This window comes from Cucumis melo, chromosome 3 (genome assembly GCF_025177605.1).
Source record: "Cucumis melo cultivar AY chromosome 3, USDA_Cmelo_AY_1.0, whole genome shotgun sequence".
Taxonomy (NCBI): Eukaryota; Viridiplantae; Streptophyta; class Magnoliopsida; order Cucurbitales; family Cucurbitaceae; genus Cucumis; species Cucumis melo.
Window position 1 is genome coordinate 24,691,504 of NC_066859.1, and position 15,673 is coordinate 24,707,176.

A 15,673-nucleotide genomic window follows, 5' to 3' on the forward strand; every position below is an offset into this window, starting at 1 on the left:
TTATCTTTGTTGGAAGTTTGTGTGGTAGGAAATTTATATTTATAGATATCAATATGATCCTAAAACATATATGGATATGTACTACATTATCATTCTATTAATACCTTTATTTTATACGCTGCCACAAAGAAATTCGTGTCTAATTACTAATTACAAGAGTAAGAACAATGCTACTTTTTAGTTAATTACCAAAATGTCTTTTATCATTATTATCTTTATTGATATATTTGAAACATAAATAATTTTGAAGTTAGATTGTGGTCTCCCGAAAAAGAGAAGAAAATTTTAACTAAAGTATGACCATGGAAGGCCCCTAGTTGGCTACACAAGTTTTGAAGTATTTTTACAATAATTCAATACAATATAACCTTTATGGGTATGATAATAACTAGGATAAAGCATCGCTTTGGTCTTGATATTTTCATTAAAGTTGAAAAGATAGTCCTTATTATTGGACAAGATTAATAGTCAATTGAGTTGGCATGCATAATAGGTGCAAAAATTGAATAGTTAGAAAGTTAGGTTAAAATAAATAAAAGGTTGGGTCGAGTTAGGGATGATTTTAAGAGGAACCTGAAGTATCTATAACCATCTAAATTCTGTACTTAGTGAATTTAATATAAAAATTGAATCATGCAACATTTCAAATTCTTTTAAATTTCTAAAGCAACGACCTTAATTTCCGACGACATCAATAATACAGAATGGAAGACATTGAAGCTTCCGTCTATTTCTAAACACCCTTGGCAGAGGATGTAATATTCACCCTCAACAATGGTGACTCTTCGTCGACCACCAACGAAAAAAGTAAACCAATAAAAGCAGAAAAGGAAACACTGTTCAAGTCCCTCCCTAAATTCTTCTCCTGAATAAGAGCTTTACTTGGAGAGCACTTTAGGCTTAAAGCCAACCCTTGAAAAAAATAAAAAAGCTACAGCTTGATTAATTTTTAAGATCCTTGAGCAGATATAAAAAATAAAAGAAAAATATATAATGTATGATCCTGTAACCTCCCAACAAATCAAGAAACTCAATATCTACCATACATATCTGATATATATGGCATAAATCCTAGTCCATACAATTCCAAACTCTTCTCAAATGTATGACCACAATTCTGATGAGAAAATTTCATTTATTCAAATAGAAGACATCGCATTTTTGGGGAAAACTGCCAGGAAAACGAAGAAAAGAAATGGGAATCCTAGCAAAGTGGCCTTCCTACGAAACAAGCCTAGCTGGGAGTAAAGGACTCCCTTCTAAGGAATTACAAGATCCAACTTAGCACTTCTAGCTAGTAAGAATCATGGAACCTTCTACTTAAGCAGCTACTGCAACTTGTTCTTGCTTCTTATCCGTTACTTTTGAAGGCTTTCCAATGTTTTCTGGTTTTTCGATACCTTGAATATCAACAATCCTCAACTTTGTTAATTCCTGGGATAGAAAACGCAGTAGAAAAAGGTCATCAGACAACTTGAATAAGCAACTCTTCTAAATCTTTTTGGATAGTCTAGATATACCTGGCGATGTCCTTTGGTTCTGCGGTAGTTCTTCCTCCTTTTTTTCTTGAAGATGATTACTTTTGCATCTAATGCCTTTTCAAGAGGAGGAAAAATCATTCAAGTTACAATTTGAACACGAATTTGAGAACGACTTCCAGGTTTGAAAACAACAAAAAGTTAAGGGGAAAAATAAAAAAGCACAACCAAAGAAAGATTTACATTAGCAAACCAACCATAGACAGGACAACAATGTTGATATGATGATATTGTAGCATACGAATTACTAAAAAAACAAATATATTACACTTGATACTGCAGAATTAGCGTAGGAAGAAAGTAGGACACGTAAACAACTTGGTCAATTCATTATCAAACCCCTCTGCAATTCCATAATCGTTTTAAGAAGCTAGAAGAATGTGCTTTTTAGACATCTTCCAAACAGTGTTAAGTTTCCAGATTCTATTATTTTCATCCAACTTTTTCTGGCTTAGAATTTTTATCCAACTTAATGCCTGGATATGTAAAAGTAGATAAATTTTGCTAACAGATTGGCATTCCTATTCTACGTTCAACCTGTGCGGATAGGAATTTAAACCTCTGATTTCTTACCTAATCAGGTTGTGCTCAAGTAGGCAATTGGATCTTTATGGTTACTAAAAGGATATTTTCTAAATTGCAGAAAGAGGTAGAAAATTAGTCCTTAGAAAATGCACAGTAATGGTCCACGAGAATACATGACAGCAAAAATTCATTCTTACAATATATTGCATTAGCAACAAAAAGCGAGTAAATAGTTTAGTTGTCACTCACATGTTCCTCAACAACTGCTTGAACAAACGCACTTGGTACTGTTGGCCTACCTACAATCGTTTGGCTACTTGAGCCAACCAAGAGAACCTTATTCAATATCAACTGCAAAAGATAAATCCATAAAAGAATAATCATTCAAGCTTGCTCGGGATGAAATACATAGAAAGAATTTTAGTCGATATCAGTACAGAAGTTCAACACAGACCATCAAAATCAAGTAGGCAAGATATAAAAGCAAACATGAGAGAATCAACAGACAGCGTTCAAGTCTGACAAGGCAAAGGGGCAATATAAATGTCAGAAAAATCCCCTCATGATCTCGTGTGCGACTAACAATAAGAACTTGAATAAAAGCTACCAAACGATAATATATTTTACACGTATTTTAGTTAGTCTGACTAATTTACACCAAATATTTTAGCCTCATCTATGACAATCTGAAAAGTGCAACTTCTCATGTACGAAAAACAATTGCTTTTTAGGAGCTCTACTATATTTTGTCACACTGTCAAAAAGACAAAGGAGCTCCTCAATACTTATTCATCTACAGATTGCCTTACATTCAAATTAATGTTTTAAGTCAAATCCTTGTACCAATAAAAAAACATAGCATAGCACAAATTTTAGCTTTCCAAATTACAACCTGGAAACAACAGCAGAATGTAGAGAAAAAAAGAGTACAACTTTAAATTGCAGAACATTTCAGTTCTAGGTTCCGAAATTGCTCTCATGTGAAATATTGTGTTGGGAATAACTTATGAAAAAAACTGTAACTAAATCATTTTTGTCTACAAGTACCTGTGAAAAAAATTTATAGATACAGCACTACTAATCTGGTTGGATGGCTCGTATGATCATATCAAAAGAGTGGAAGCAGAAGACCATGTAGAAAAATGGCCAAAAGCTAGCAAGTCTAATAAAAGCGGATAAGATATACTATATCTAATGCATTGACAAAGAAGAATGGAATAGGAGTTGCAAACCTTGTCATTCACATCACAGAATTTTAATCTCTCAGTAAAAATGCTGTCTCCATTGCTAACCTTGAATTGGTGTGAGCCAATCTACAAGAGTAACCAAAAGAAAAGAGTGGATAACTGTCCAACTACTAATTCATACAACTCGTTAAGACATGCCACAGGTTTGAACCTGAACAACAGCAAAAGCAGGCTCGTAAGGCTTGAAAATCCCTTCAGATTGATCGAGTGGCCCTAATACTTTATATCCAATAGCAGCTGCTTCAGCCTCCATCTCCTCCTTTGTATACTCCTTTTTCATAACCCTACTCGATGTCGAAATACCATCATCCTCACTATCATATGCTTCATCATCTTCATCTTCATCTTCATCTTCAGTAAAATCATCCTCATTGCCATTCCGACTATCAGATGAGAGATATCGGGTATGTGACCAGTAGGTACACAAAGAAGGATCAGTTTTAGCAGAAAGGCAGTTTGATAGAGAAGCATGAGTATGGAAATTCTCGAAAAGGAGGGAAGGTGCAATTTTCAGCGTGTGGATATATGGCTTGGTGGAAAGAATGGCTGAGGCATGACGAGTTAGTACTTGTAAACACCGTCTGTTCGCCATGGTGGTGATCCTTATGGCCTTATCCATATACAACTCCTACACATGCTGCCACAATATTCTAAACTTCTTAATCAGCAGAAAGAAAATAAAAACATAAACATATGTTGGTAACCCCTGAATTTGATCGGCATGTTTGGATGGAAGAAAACGAAAGAGAAGAATTTTGAATTTGTTGAGATTTGAAATCCTGTTTTTAATTTTTTTTAAAAAAAATTACATCAATAGGTCCAAATTTGGAGGATTTCACGTTTTGAAAAAAATAATGCTACTATGTACCCTATAGGAGATCCTTTATTTCTATTTGCCCCTCCCTACAACAGTTCATATGCATCAGTAATTTTCTCAATACGCAAGCAAACTCCAGGTTTATCCATTCCTTGTTCTGGTGGATCCTTTTTATTTGTGTCTATCTGTCTTTCCATGGTATTTTGCTGTTCTTTTGTAACTGAACAAATATTTTCAACACAGCTTATTCCAACAAGTTTATTATACCCAAGTAAATTACATGAAAGCCAGTTATCTTTTTTGCTTTGTAAGTTTATTGAACTTTTTTGTTATCTTTTCATTTTCATTCATTATTTATTGATTCAATGAACTGTTTTCTTAATCTTTAGAACTCAAAAGACACAGTTGGGCAACCTCTAGAATTCTAGAGTTCTGTTCAAGTAGGTTCGTACTGTTTTCCTAATATGTGAAGCATACATTATCTGTTTTATGATTTCATTTGGATTGGTCAAACATTGGCTGAATAAGAAATCAACAAAAGAGTAAAATAAAAATCATCCATCTTTTGCTGTGCTTCTTTGTGGGTGAACATATTAAACAACATAATCAGCGAAACAAAATGAAAAAAAATAGAAGAAAAATCAAAACCTCGGGGATCTGAAAAATGACCGGCAGTGGGCGTGAGGGACTGAACCACTTTCTGTTTCTGAGTAAAAGAGAAAAAAACAGAGATAACCAACTCTGTTTGGTCTAGAGGCGAGCGAATGTCGGAGGGATGAAGTGGCGGAGACTTCGCCGGGAGGTAGTCGGTACGTCGGGAAGGGGTGGCGTCCGGCGTGCAGAGGGTGGCAGTGAGATGGAGGGAGAGAGGGGATGGAGGGGGTGGCTGGCGTGAAATGAAATAGGGTTCAGAAAAATCAAAGAGTAAAAGCAACAATAGTTTTGAATAATAAAACGGAAATTTGGCTTTTCAATCCTTCTCTAATTTACCCCTATACTCATTTGGGAGGGTATCGGTAGCATTTGATGGAAACAAATTTGTATCTTAAGATTTTATGGCATGTTCTAAAGTTTTATTCTACTTAACAAATACATTTTTCATAGTTTGTATTTATAAATTATACCGTTTCAGTCTCCATCGTTTGGAAAAAGTTCGAGTTTAACATCAATTTAAATTTTATTATACGTGTTCACTATCATTTGACTTTTTAAAATGTAAAGTTCAAATTTGTGATTCAACAAAAAAAAAGTTTACACGGTATGGATCACATAATTCGAAAATAGCTTTTAAAAGTATAATTCGAATTGTCTATGAAATTTAGAGTGATTATCGATCGACAGGAGTTGGTTTTTTTAATAAAGTGTCAAACCGACATTGATGTCGATGAGCAAAGGTTGATTGGTTGTATCGAACACTTAAAAATACTTTTTGAAAATCTTCAATTTGAAACTTTTCAAACCGACCCCGACTGAAGTCAGTCGGCTTGTTGTTTTAGTCTACCGTGTTTACCCCTACATCAAAAGCATACATGTGAAAACATAAAATAGAATTCGGATTCCCTACTACTCTTTGATATAAAATTATATATTTTAATTTATAAAAAAAATGTGTTGATAGAAAGTTTGTGTATATAAATGCGTCCTTACAAATATAATCTAATCTTAAATATGGTTTGGGCATTTTAATTGTACGACCTATGTATAAATGTTTTTAAGAAAAAGAAAATCAGACACAAGTGTTCCGACTCTTACTCCTTGCTCCCTTCCCTTGTTCCTGATTACATACTATTGTGTAATTTTTCTTTTGTTAGAAATCTTCGACGGCAGTAGAGCACATAGATTAGATAATTTCTATTCAACCAATTCTTTTTTTTTGTTTGTTTAGCCCTATGTTAGTTTTTAAAATTTTAAATACGATCATTGAAAATAAATTCTAAACATGAAAAATCATTCCGAACAATTTTCATACTAAACACAAAAATTTAATCGTTAAATGAATTGTACTAAATTCTTCTTTTAAAAGAAGAGTCAATATGGAAGAATTGCATTTAAGATTAGAAGTGGTAATTTTTTATTTTTACTAAGTTGAAAAAAACATCAATGCCAACATTTAATTTATTGATTTTTAAACTTTAGGGTTAATCTTCATATCATCTCCGCAATTCTCCTAAGTTTTTGGGTTTGGGTGCAATTTTCCATTTCCCTAACACCTTGTCTTGAAAAAGAACGAAAATTTCCCCTCCACCTTCTTCACCCTTTCTCATTACTCTTCACGTCGGAACGCCGGCTCCCTCCGTTTCAACCACTAAACGCCTCTCATTGCTGCCGCCGCTCATCCCTTCTGTTCTTGCCGAAGTCGTGGCCTCTCTCCACCCTCAGTATTACTGCCATCTCTCTCCTGTTCATTGGTATTCTCCATATTTCCATTAATGTCTTTCTTCTGCCTTCCAACTTATATGAGAACTTGTCTAATGAAAGGAAAAAGAAGTCCTCTGCGTATTTATAGTTTCAGACTACAGTTGGTTTTGGTGGATTTTAGATTAATATCATGGTAGTGAAAGGAACTATGAGCGTTTTGTGAAAATTGGAGCTCTTACCCTCAAATTAATGAATCGCAAATGGTACTTCGAGTTTGGTGTAAGTACGGGCATAGTGAAGTAGTCTGAATTTTATGTGTGTACAAGAATAATTAAGACAAAATAGGCATGCCTAAAAGTGGAGCTCTCCCTCTCAAATGAGAGTGCAGTAATATACGTGTTTTTGTATGGACAAAATTCGACACTTTTCATTTAAAGAAATGAAAAGATACTAATGTCCAATAGATACAAAAAAGAAAAAAGAAAAAGTGGCAGTAGTAGAAGAGTCTGATTCGAGACATTTGTGTTGGCTGCATGAAATTGCCAGATGCCAATACTTGGCGGATCCTAGAATTAAACAGTAAGTTGCATGAAACTGCCATTTGGCAATCTCCTCTTAATAAATACAAGGCTTTAAAAGTGCCATGTTTAATGGGTGATACTTGGATTAATTTTTTACTCTGAAATAAAATAACTTCTACCACTGTAACCCTACCACGTTTTTTTTTTATCGCTCTCTCGCTTTGAGGTAATTAAAAGACTGGTTGTCTGATGTATGCCTTGCTTCTAAAACACGTCAGAAGTAGATGGAGGGCTTGAAGGAAATATAAATGATACTTCCTGACACCCACTTTGATATATAGCAGAGATTAGACTTTGGAAATTTTATGAACCAAAAGTATCATTTTTCGAAACATGATCAAATAAACATCAACAGAAACTCTAAAAAGTTTCAAAACTAACGTAAGATTGAGTCGATCCGAAACTTCTAGGTCAATCAAAAACAATTTCATCAAGCTTCACTAGCAACAAGAGCAAAATACTCAAGCTCTGCTATGGCCTCCACTTCTTCCATCCATTTAAAGTCCATCATCAACTATCTTCCTCCTTCTGATGCGGCTGGACACTTTAAAGTAACTATAACTCTACACCTTTTTCTATTTTTATCTTTCTCTTATTTGAAATTGTCTATTTGGTTTATGCGAAAGGATTGATATATGAAAATGAGGGGCCCAACTGATGATCTCTCCTCTATTTGCTGCTTTTGGGCTTTTTATTTTGATGACATTTGGAATTTGTATCTGGCTTTGGTGATGGTCCTGATGGATCAATCTGTTATTGAGTTCTTCATTGGGGTTTCACAGGGAATCACTTCCAAGAATTTTCTGGTAAGTTTTGGATTCCAGAAGCCACCATTTTCGAGGTGTGATCAATTGAAGGTTTTAAGAAAGTGTTCAATGGACAAAGAGATGGATGTGTCCACATCGACGTTGATTGATGATGCTGGTATGTTAACTTTGCTTCATGCATAAATTTATTGGAATCATTTTGCTTGGCATTTGAAGATTGGTTTCTTGCTATAGAGTTGGAGGAAGAAGAGCCAAGCATTTCAACTATGATAATGAATTTTGAAAGCAAATTTGATCCTTATGGTGCCGTTAGCACGCCACTTTATCAAACTGCAACCTTCAAACAAGTGAGTGGTAGGAATATATATACTTAGGTTTAAATTTGGGCCAAGATTCTCACTTTTATTTCATGTAGGTCTCTAATTTGTAAATATTTTGTTTTAGTTGCTAATCTTTAAATAAAAAAAGCATTTATATCATAACCTTGATAGTTATTAACAAGAAGACGTGGCACTTTTTTTTTTTTTTGTTAATTTACTTCATCAATGAGTGCCCCTACACATCACGTGTTGTAGTTACATGTGATAGGTTAGTTGTTAAGTTCCTAAAAAGATTAGGGTTCTTATTAAACAGTTAATGACGAACAGTAAAGACAAAGAATTCATTTATGTCTAGGGATTGAAATTAGAAACTATAGAATATTTGAAAATTTAAGGACCTACAAAAGTCTTGGGACCCAAATAAGATTTAACCTTTCTAATAACTATAAATTTCATCCTCTGAAGTTACCGTTCAATTTAGTATTATAGACTAGTCTGATTTTTCATACTTGTACCTAGTCAGGTAGGTCACACTCAGCCACTTGGCTGAATATGGGTAACAGAAAATGGCTACTCGGACTTGGATTAAGTGAAATTCTCCTTAGTGTTGAACGTTAACGTGTTTGTTGCTTTTACATAGACAAGGCTTTCACGTGATTGTAACTAGGATAGCTCTTTGCTGCAAACGTTGGGTTCACTGAAATTTCAAGATTCAAAGTACATTCTTCGATACTAAGACTACTATGCATCTGATATTGTAATTATTGTTGCTTTCTTCTTAGTTTGGTATTTGCTTTTGCATTCTCTGTATTGTTCCTTGGATCCTTATTGACATTGCGAATGCTGTGGCTTCTTACTTGATTTCCATTTTTCACTTTGCTATGCAGCCTACTGCAACAGAAAATGGCCCATATGATTACACCAGAAGTGGAAATCCTACTCGTGATGCCTTAGAAAGGTGCGTTTTTGTTCTATATCCTACTTCAGAAAGGAAAAAGGGTACTATGCTGGCACTTAAGCAGCTCCCCCCTCACCCCAAAATAATTAAATCCTTGTTCATGTAGACTCTTAGCAGAGCTTGAAAAAGCTGATCGAGCATTTTGCTTCACCAGTGGGATGGCTGCTTTATCTGCTGTTGCTCAACTTGTTGGAACCGGTGGGTTTTTTTAATCCATTTGCATGGCGTTTTCCACTTTTGGATTTCTTTGATTTTTGTGTATTGGTTTGTATGATTGGTCCTGGAATTTGTGTTTTCATCATTTTGCTTGTGTGAATTCCATTTCCTACGTTGAACCTTCATGATGGTCAGTAAAATTTTTAGGTGCTCTGTATTTCTTCATTCTATTAGCTTGATCTATTTGGGGCTCTCTTTCCCTGGCTTTGACCACCTCTCTTCTGCCCCCTCAACTGAAGGGGGGAAAAATGAGTAAAAAGAATAGACAAGAAAAAGATTTCAAATGCTCGCAGAATCTTTTTAAAGTATTTGAATTATTTAGTTTTTTTAATAATTATTATAATAAACGGTGCTTAATATGTAAAAGAAGACGTTGAAATCAAGTTTCTAGATCACCAGCGTTCATCATTGCTCAATAAAATGGTATTAAAATGGAAGACTCCAGCCAAACAATTTCAAAGTGGAAGGGTAGGACCCTATTTTAAAACCCAGCTTCAAAACTAAAGGAAACTGATCTGAGGTTAATGTTTCAATTCTCATTTCTTTTAAAAAATCTGCCCAAGCTACTGACCTACTATCTCACAAATTACTTTATTCTCAACTTCATTTTAATTTTTTCAAGGTAGGAAGAAGTTTTTTTATTTCCCTAGCAATCTATTATGCTAGCAATGGCTCCTTTATTTGCTGATGTTCCTTCCTTTGGGATGGGTTTGATAACTAGGATGTGTTTCCACAGCAAAGCCGCCATCTTCCTAGCAAAAGGGAAGTCAATTGGAGAGGGTGGGAGTGGAGTTTATGGTCACCTAAGGCTGAATCTTTTAAGGGAGATTCCTATATTACAACTACCTCTTTCCCATTTGGACTCTCCAATATCTTCTCAATATTCTCTGAGATGTTCTTTGAAGTTTATGTGAAAGTTTTAGACAGGGGCTTCCTTAACCTAACCAACATGGACACTTACAACATGTTACTGAAACAACGGCATGTCCATTTTCAAGATAGTAGTTCTTTTGTAAGGCGTTTCAGGAGAGCCTTATTGAGTTGAGGTGCCGTATGACTTTTCCAACTAAACAATTTGCTGACTTTTTTTTACATTTTGTTGCTAAGGTAACTTGAATATTAAATCCTAGTTCCTGCTCATTGTGACTTGAACTCATTTCCTTTAAGTCATTTATTATTTTCATTGGCCCTTCTTGACCACTAAGCCAATCCATGGTGGTTGATAAAACCTTCCATTTTTTAAGGTCTCTGTGATCCAACGTATCACAACTTTGTCTATCGAAACAAAGGAAGTTCTTTGGAGACGGGTCTTCAGTAGTTGGACCACCCTCCCCCTGCCATTGGTATCAAAATTTCAGGCAAGACTTTGAAAGAGAGCTAATGAGAGGACAACACTGGAACAGTGATCAAAAGGTTTGTTAGAGGCATGGAGGGGGAGGGAGAGGGAGAGGGGGAGAGAGACGAGAGCATAGTTGTGTTCCTTGTCTTGTTAATTTCTATTTAAATTATTTACTTGTGATCTTTTAACAGGTGAGGAAATTGTTGCTGGTGATGACCTTTATGGTGGCTCCGATCGATTGCTCTCACAAGTGATTCCTAGACGAGGAATCGTGGTCAAGTAAGTTGATTATTGTCATCATTTCTAGCCTGGCTCCACCACTTGGATTAAGATTGCAAGGGATAAAACTTGCAGACGTGTGAATACAAGTGACTTAGATGAGGTCTCATCTGCTATTGGCTCACTAACGAAGCTTGTGTGGCTGGAGAGTCCAACAAACCCAAGATTACAAATATCAGATATTCGGGTAAGGTCTCTGACTCTCAGTAAACAATTATGCTATTATTGCATGCCCTAATAACTTGATTTTTCACCATATAGTTAGGCGTCAGGTATGGATAATTTTGAAATTGTAAGCCTAAATAATTCATTGCAAGCCAGAATAATCCCTTCCCTCGGATTTTCAGCTGAATAATTGGTGCTCTCTTTTGTAATCACCTTACGATGCTTGAGGTCTTCTCAAATTTCATTAATCAATGAGATCTCTCTCTTTTTTTTTTTGAAAAGGAAACAAATCTCTTTTATTAATATTAACAATGAGACAAAAGCTCAAAGTACAAGAAGATTATACAATGAGTGTAAGAATTTAAGGATCAGTAGTAGACGCACCAATACATCTCAACTAGGTAGACACCCTCTTAGCGTCCTCATCATATCTATACAAACTATAAGAACATATAAAATGAGTGCAAATGAAGGCTTCTACAGCACAAGCGAATCAAAAAACCATAATCCAAGACCTAATACACCAAATCTGGACTGTCCAAAAACATCAGTAAGTAAGGAAAGAGACCAAGAAACTCTGAGCCTTGATTAGGTTGCTGAAATGAAAGCACCCCAATTCAGTTTTAAATCAGAGATGCTGTACATGTCGAATTCCTTGGAAAGAATGCACCTCGTGGAGGCATTACGATAGCATTTTCAAAACGATAGAACCAACCGAGAGATTTGTTGTGAAAAGTCCTTTGGTTTCTTTCAAACCACAAATTGGCCAATAAGGCATTGACTGCGTTCCACCATAGAATCTGTGCAGTCTTATTAAGACAAGGCCCTCCTAAAAGCTGTCTAACCGATTCTCTACTCTCTGATAGAGTTCTCTTGCTAAAAGAAAGTTGGGAGTTTAGCTGAAGCTACAAGGAGGCAAATGGAAAACTTTTGTATATTTTATTTATCCACTTGCTATATCATGTTTGAAACCTGGAATCATGCTAATTGCTCAGTGAAAGGAAAAATGATGCATTCCGCCTGTTATGCATGTCATTTATCTTTCTATTTCAGACAATTGCAATTATGGCGCACAAACATGGGGCTCTAGTATTGGTAGATAACAGCATATTGTCCCCTGTATTGTCACGACCACTGGACCTTGGAGCAGGTATCAAGAATACTTCCTAATTTCAAATGTTGAAGCATTTGAACACTGTTTTGAATGTCAACTCACTCAAGTCTTTGATTTCAGACATTGTTATGCACTCAGCTACGAAATTTATTGCTGGACACAGTGATGTAATGGCGGGTGTGCTTGCTGTTAGGGGAGAAAGGTAATTTTTGCACTATGCTTTCTGACTGCTGAGGTAGAAAAGATACATTACTTTTTATGTGATTTTCATTTAATCTATTTCAAATATTAATCCTATGAATGAAAAAAGCTGTGTACTTCTGTGCTTGTCAAATGCATATTCAAATATATATTTTAGTTTTTATATAATATTCTTCAGAGGCTCCTTTGACTTTTGAGGCAGAAAAAAATTCACTTCGGAAAAACTAGGATTAATTCCTGGCACAGCTTGACTTCAAAATTGATGAGAGTTGGAGAGGAAAAGTGCTGTGGATCTTTCTGTAAAGAGCCTCTTTTGCAAACAGATTTCATTTATGTTTTTGGTTTAGGGTTTAGGGTTTGTGAAAATCAGAAGAAACGAAGAAAGCTACATTTGCTGCATATTTTCCTAAATACGAAGCGGCAGTGGTCTTGTTCAGAGAAGATGTATATCATGCTTGGATTTGACTGGATCAGGATAGACACCTTACTGTTTCTTCCACGTGTTCTGATAACTTAATATGATTTTCCTTGTTCCCATTCTACCAGGTTGGCAAAAGAATTGTATTTCCTTCAAAATGCAGAAGGATCTGGACTGGCTCCATTTGACTGTTGGATTTGTTTAAGAGGAATAAAGACACTGGCCTTAAGAGTTGAGAAACAGCAGGTTCGGACCTGCACCTTATTCTTATGTCCCCTTTCTAAATATCCATAATTGTCAGTTTCAGAATTCATGTTGCTTTCTCTTAATTTAACCTAAAAGTTTAAGCTATAATACTCTCCTTTACTTGTAGTCTTGAAAATGTAGAAAACCCAAAATGTAAAACTCAATATTTATTGGGAGGAAATAATACTGCAGAGCTTTGAACACGAGACCTTCTGAACTACCTACCTTGATAATTGATATCATCTTAAATTACCAATTAACCCAAAAGCTTAAGCTAATGGGTAAAAGCAAATTTAATATTATATCTTCTTGCACTATCTTAACACAATTGACAGTTTTTGGCGTTAAAATTGTTTCTTGATTCCTTGCTCGATTTTTGGTTCGTACTTATTTGTGGTATGCTTCCATTCAAAGTATTGTGCTCCTTGAAGTCGAATGTCTACCATTGAATAGCTCGTATGTTCCTGAAAAATCTACTATCAAGTTTGTTGTTAAAAAATTATGCTTTTCCAATATTTTGTGTGGGTGGGATATCAAAAATCTATAATTTGAGGAAATGCTCCTATTTGTTTAGTTCATTCGATGTTTCATTCTTAGTTTTATCAAGTCAAAGTGGTTAAAGGTACCCTTAGCAGGGTGTTGCTAGAACTCTAGTTAAGGGTATATTAGGATTACTAGTATGTTTATGAGCATGTGCATATTAGTAATTGGCTTGGGAATTTGTAAGGGTTTTTGGGTTAGGGTTTAGGGTTTTAGAATAGTTTCCATTGTAGGAATTTTGAAGAGTCTAGAACTCTCATTTGTAACTTCTTTTGATATTGCAATATATATTTCCACCCTAAGTGTTATTTTTGTTAGGTGCTATCTGACATGACATTGTTCACTTTCTATTCATATCGATACATGTATATTTATGTCATTATGTGTATAAGACTTCATTTCTGAATTGATGTCATTAACAGGAAAATGCACAGAAGATTGCTGAATTTCTTTATACACATCCACGGGTGAAGAAAGTGTACTATGCAGGTCTTCCTACTCATCCTGGTCGTTCATTGCATTACTCTCAGGTACGAGTAATATCGTGAAGTAAAGAATCCACAGTGGCTTAGCTGTTAATCATACAAAAGAAAGGAAATAATGAATTGAATCTAGATATTGTAAGCTAGCCCGTAAACTCTCACAAATAAATTATAAAAATAAAAAATAAAAAATAGTTAACCAGGCAACTATTTTGTGTTCTTAGGCGAAGGGCGCAGGAGCGGTATTGAGCTTTTTAACCGGATCGTTGGCACTCTCCAAGCATATTGTTGAGAGTACCAAGTATTTCAGCATAACTGTCAGTTTTGGTAATCATTCTCTTCCATTTGGAGTTAAATTACACTCTTTACCGTGTCTACAAATGATTAGGGATTAGTCATAAGACAAGGCTGTTTCAGGCAAGACAAGATGCAATGATAAGCCAACGATTAATCGTCAGGCCTCTAGTATTCAAAATAGCTCAAAAAAATTTGTACATCAATAGTTGCTTTCAATTTTTGGTTTTTTATTATTTTAAAAATGAAATCAACAACTTTTGAAAAAAATGAAAGAATACGCAAACCAAGCCCACAAATAGATAGTAAAATGATGAACAAACTTCACATCATTTGGTGTTTCCTTATAAATGAGTATTGAGGCTTCAGTCAGTCTGCCTTTCTTTTATGGCCAACCTATTGGCTTTTGGGATTTGAGGCTTAAAGAAGAGAACTATGGTTTCCTCCTTGCAGGTAGTGTGAAGTCACTTATAAGTATGCCTTGCTTTATGTCCCATGCAAGCATACCGGCTGCAGTGCGAGAAGCTCGAGGTCTAACAGAAGATCTGATTCGCATATCAGTTGGTATTGAGGATGTTAACGATCTCATAACTGATCTAGACAATGCACTCCGAACAGGACCTCGCTAGGAGTTTGGAACATTCAAACTTGCAAACAACCCGTAGCTAGATGGATAAAATGATGAGAAGTTCTACTCCAAAATCTTGGATCTTGTGTCATCTACAAGGATATACATATGTGTATTAATGTGGCAAATATTATTTTTAAATTGGGTTGGGAAGTGAGAAGCTTATGAGAATGGCATCCTTAAAGGATTCTCCATTTGTATTGGAAGGTTTAAATCATATACACTTTTAGACTAATAAGGTAGGGACCGTTATGAACTCAACATTCTTCGAAATCTTATATTATAATAAGGAAAAACTACAAAATTTGTTTGTAGATTATTTTTTACTTCTGAACATTTATCTTAGGGTTTCAATTGGGTTTTAAAATTTCACACCACAAAATTTCATATTTCATATGTATCAAAAAATTAGGATGGATCTCAATTTGATATCTTTGTTAAATGAGAGCTTAAAATAATTTTAAAAATAATTTTTTCACTGTTCCATTCCTTTACTAATCTTTCTCATTCTTTCTTCAATCTTTTGCATTCTTTCAGACGCATATTATCATAGTGATTAATTCACAAATCATTAGAATTTACTTTAAGAATTTAGTATTTACTTTGATAAATAAAAAAAACCTCCAATCTTATCATTCTA

At 35.0% G+C, this 15,673-nt stretch overlaps 2 protein-coding genes across 5 annotated transcripts; one reads left to right on the forward strand and one right to left on the reverse strand.

Moving 5' to 3' along the window:
* Positions 1-969: 969 nt before the first annotated feature.
* Positions 970-5,201, reverse strand: LOC103502620 (50S ribosomal protein L21, mitochondrial). 2 transcript variants are annotated; one of them, XM_008466618.3, is made up of 6 exons: positions 4,776-5,201; positions 3,462-3,947; positions 3,296-3,376; positions 2,313-2,414; positions 1,521-1,595; positions 970-1,434 (listed from the first exon to the last, which is right to left on the reverse strand). In XM_008466618.3, exons 2-6 carry the CDS (start codon positions 3,927-3,929, stop codon positions 1,321-1,323), a joined length of 840 nt encoding a protein of 279 aa, XP_008464840.1. In that variant the 5' UTR covers positions 3,930-3,947; positions 4,776-5,201; the 3' UTR covers positions 970-1,320. The 2 variants fall into 2 exon arrangements, with proteins under 2 accessions (XP_008464840.1, XP_008464841.1); XM_008466619.3 differs by having other exon boundaries at positions 3,462-3,960; positions 4,776-5,095.
* Positions 5,202-6,264: 1,063 nt separating this feature from the next.
* On the forward strand, positions 6,265-15,359 carry LOC103502621 (cystathionine beta-lyase, chloroplastic). Of its 3 annotated transcripts, none has more exons than XM_008466620.3 (14): positions 6,265-6,535; positions 7,477-7,617; positions 7,849-7,990; positions 8,068-8,180; positions 9,041-9,111; positions 9,218-9,309; positions 10,858-10,945; positions 11,021-11,132; positions 12,164-12,260; positions 12,345-12,426; positions 12,972-13,089; positions 14,052-14,159; positions 14,336-14,438; positions 14,859-15,359. In XM_008466620.3, the coding sequence occupies exons 2-14, from the start codon at positions 7,540-7,542 to the stop codon at positions 15,032-15,034; spliced, it is 1,380 nt and encodes a 459-aa protein (XP_008464842.1). In that variant the 5' UTR covers positions 6,265-6,535; positions 7,477-7,539; the 3' UTR covers positions 15,035-15,359. The 3 variants fall into 3 exon arrangements, with proteins under 3 accessions (XP_008464842.1, XP_050938023.1, XP_008464844.1); XM_008466622.3 differs by lacking the exon at positions 6,265-6,535 and adding an exon at positions 6,595-7,064; XM_051082066.1 differs by lacking the exon at positions 7,477-7,617 and having other exon boundaries at positions 6,292-6,535.
* Positions 15,360-15,673: the final 314 nt, after the last annotated feature.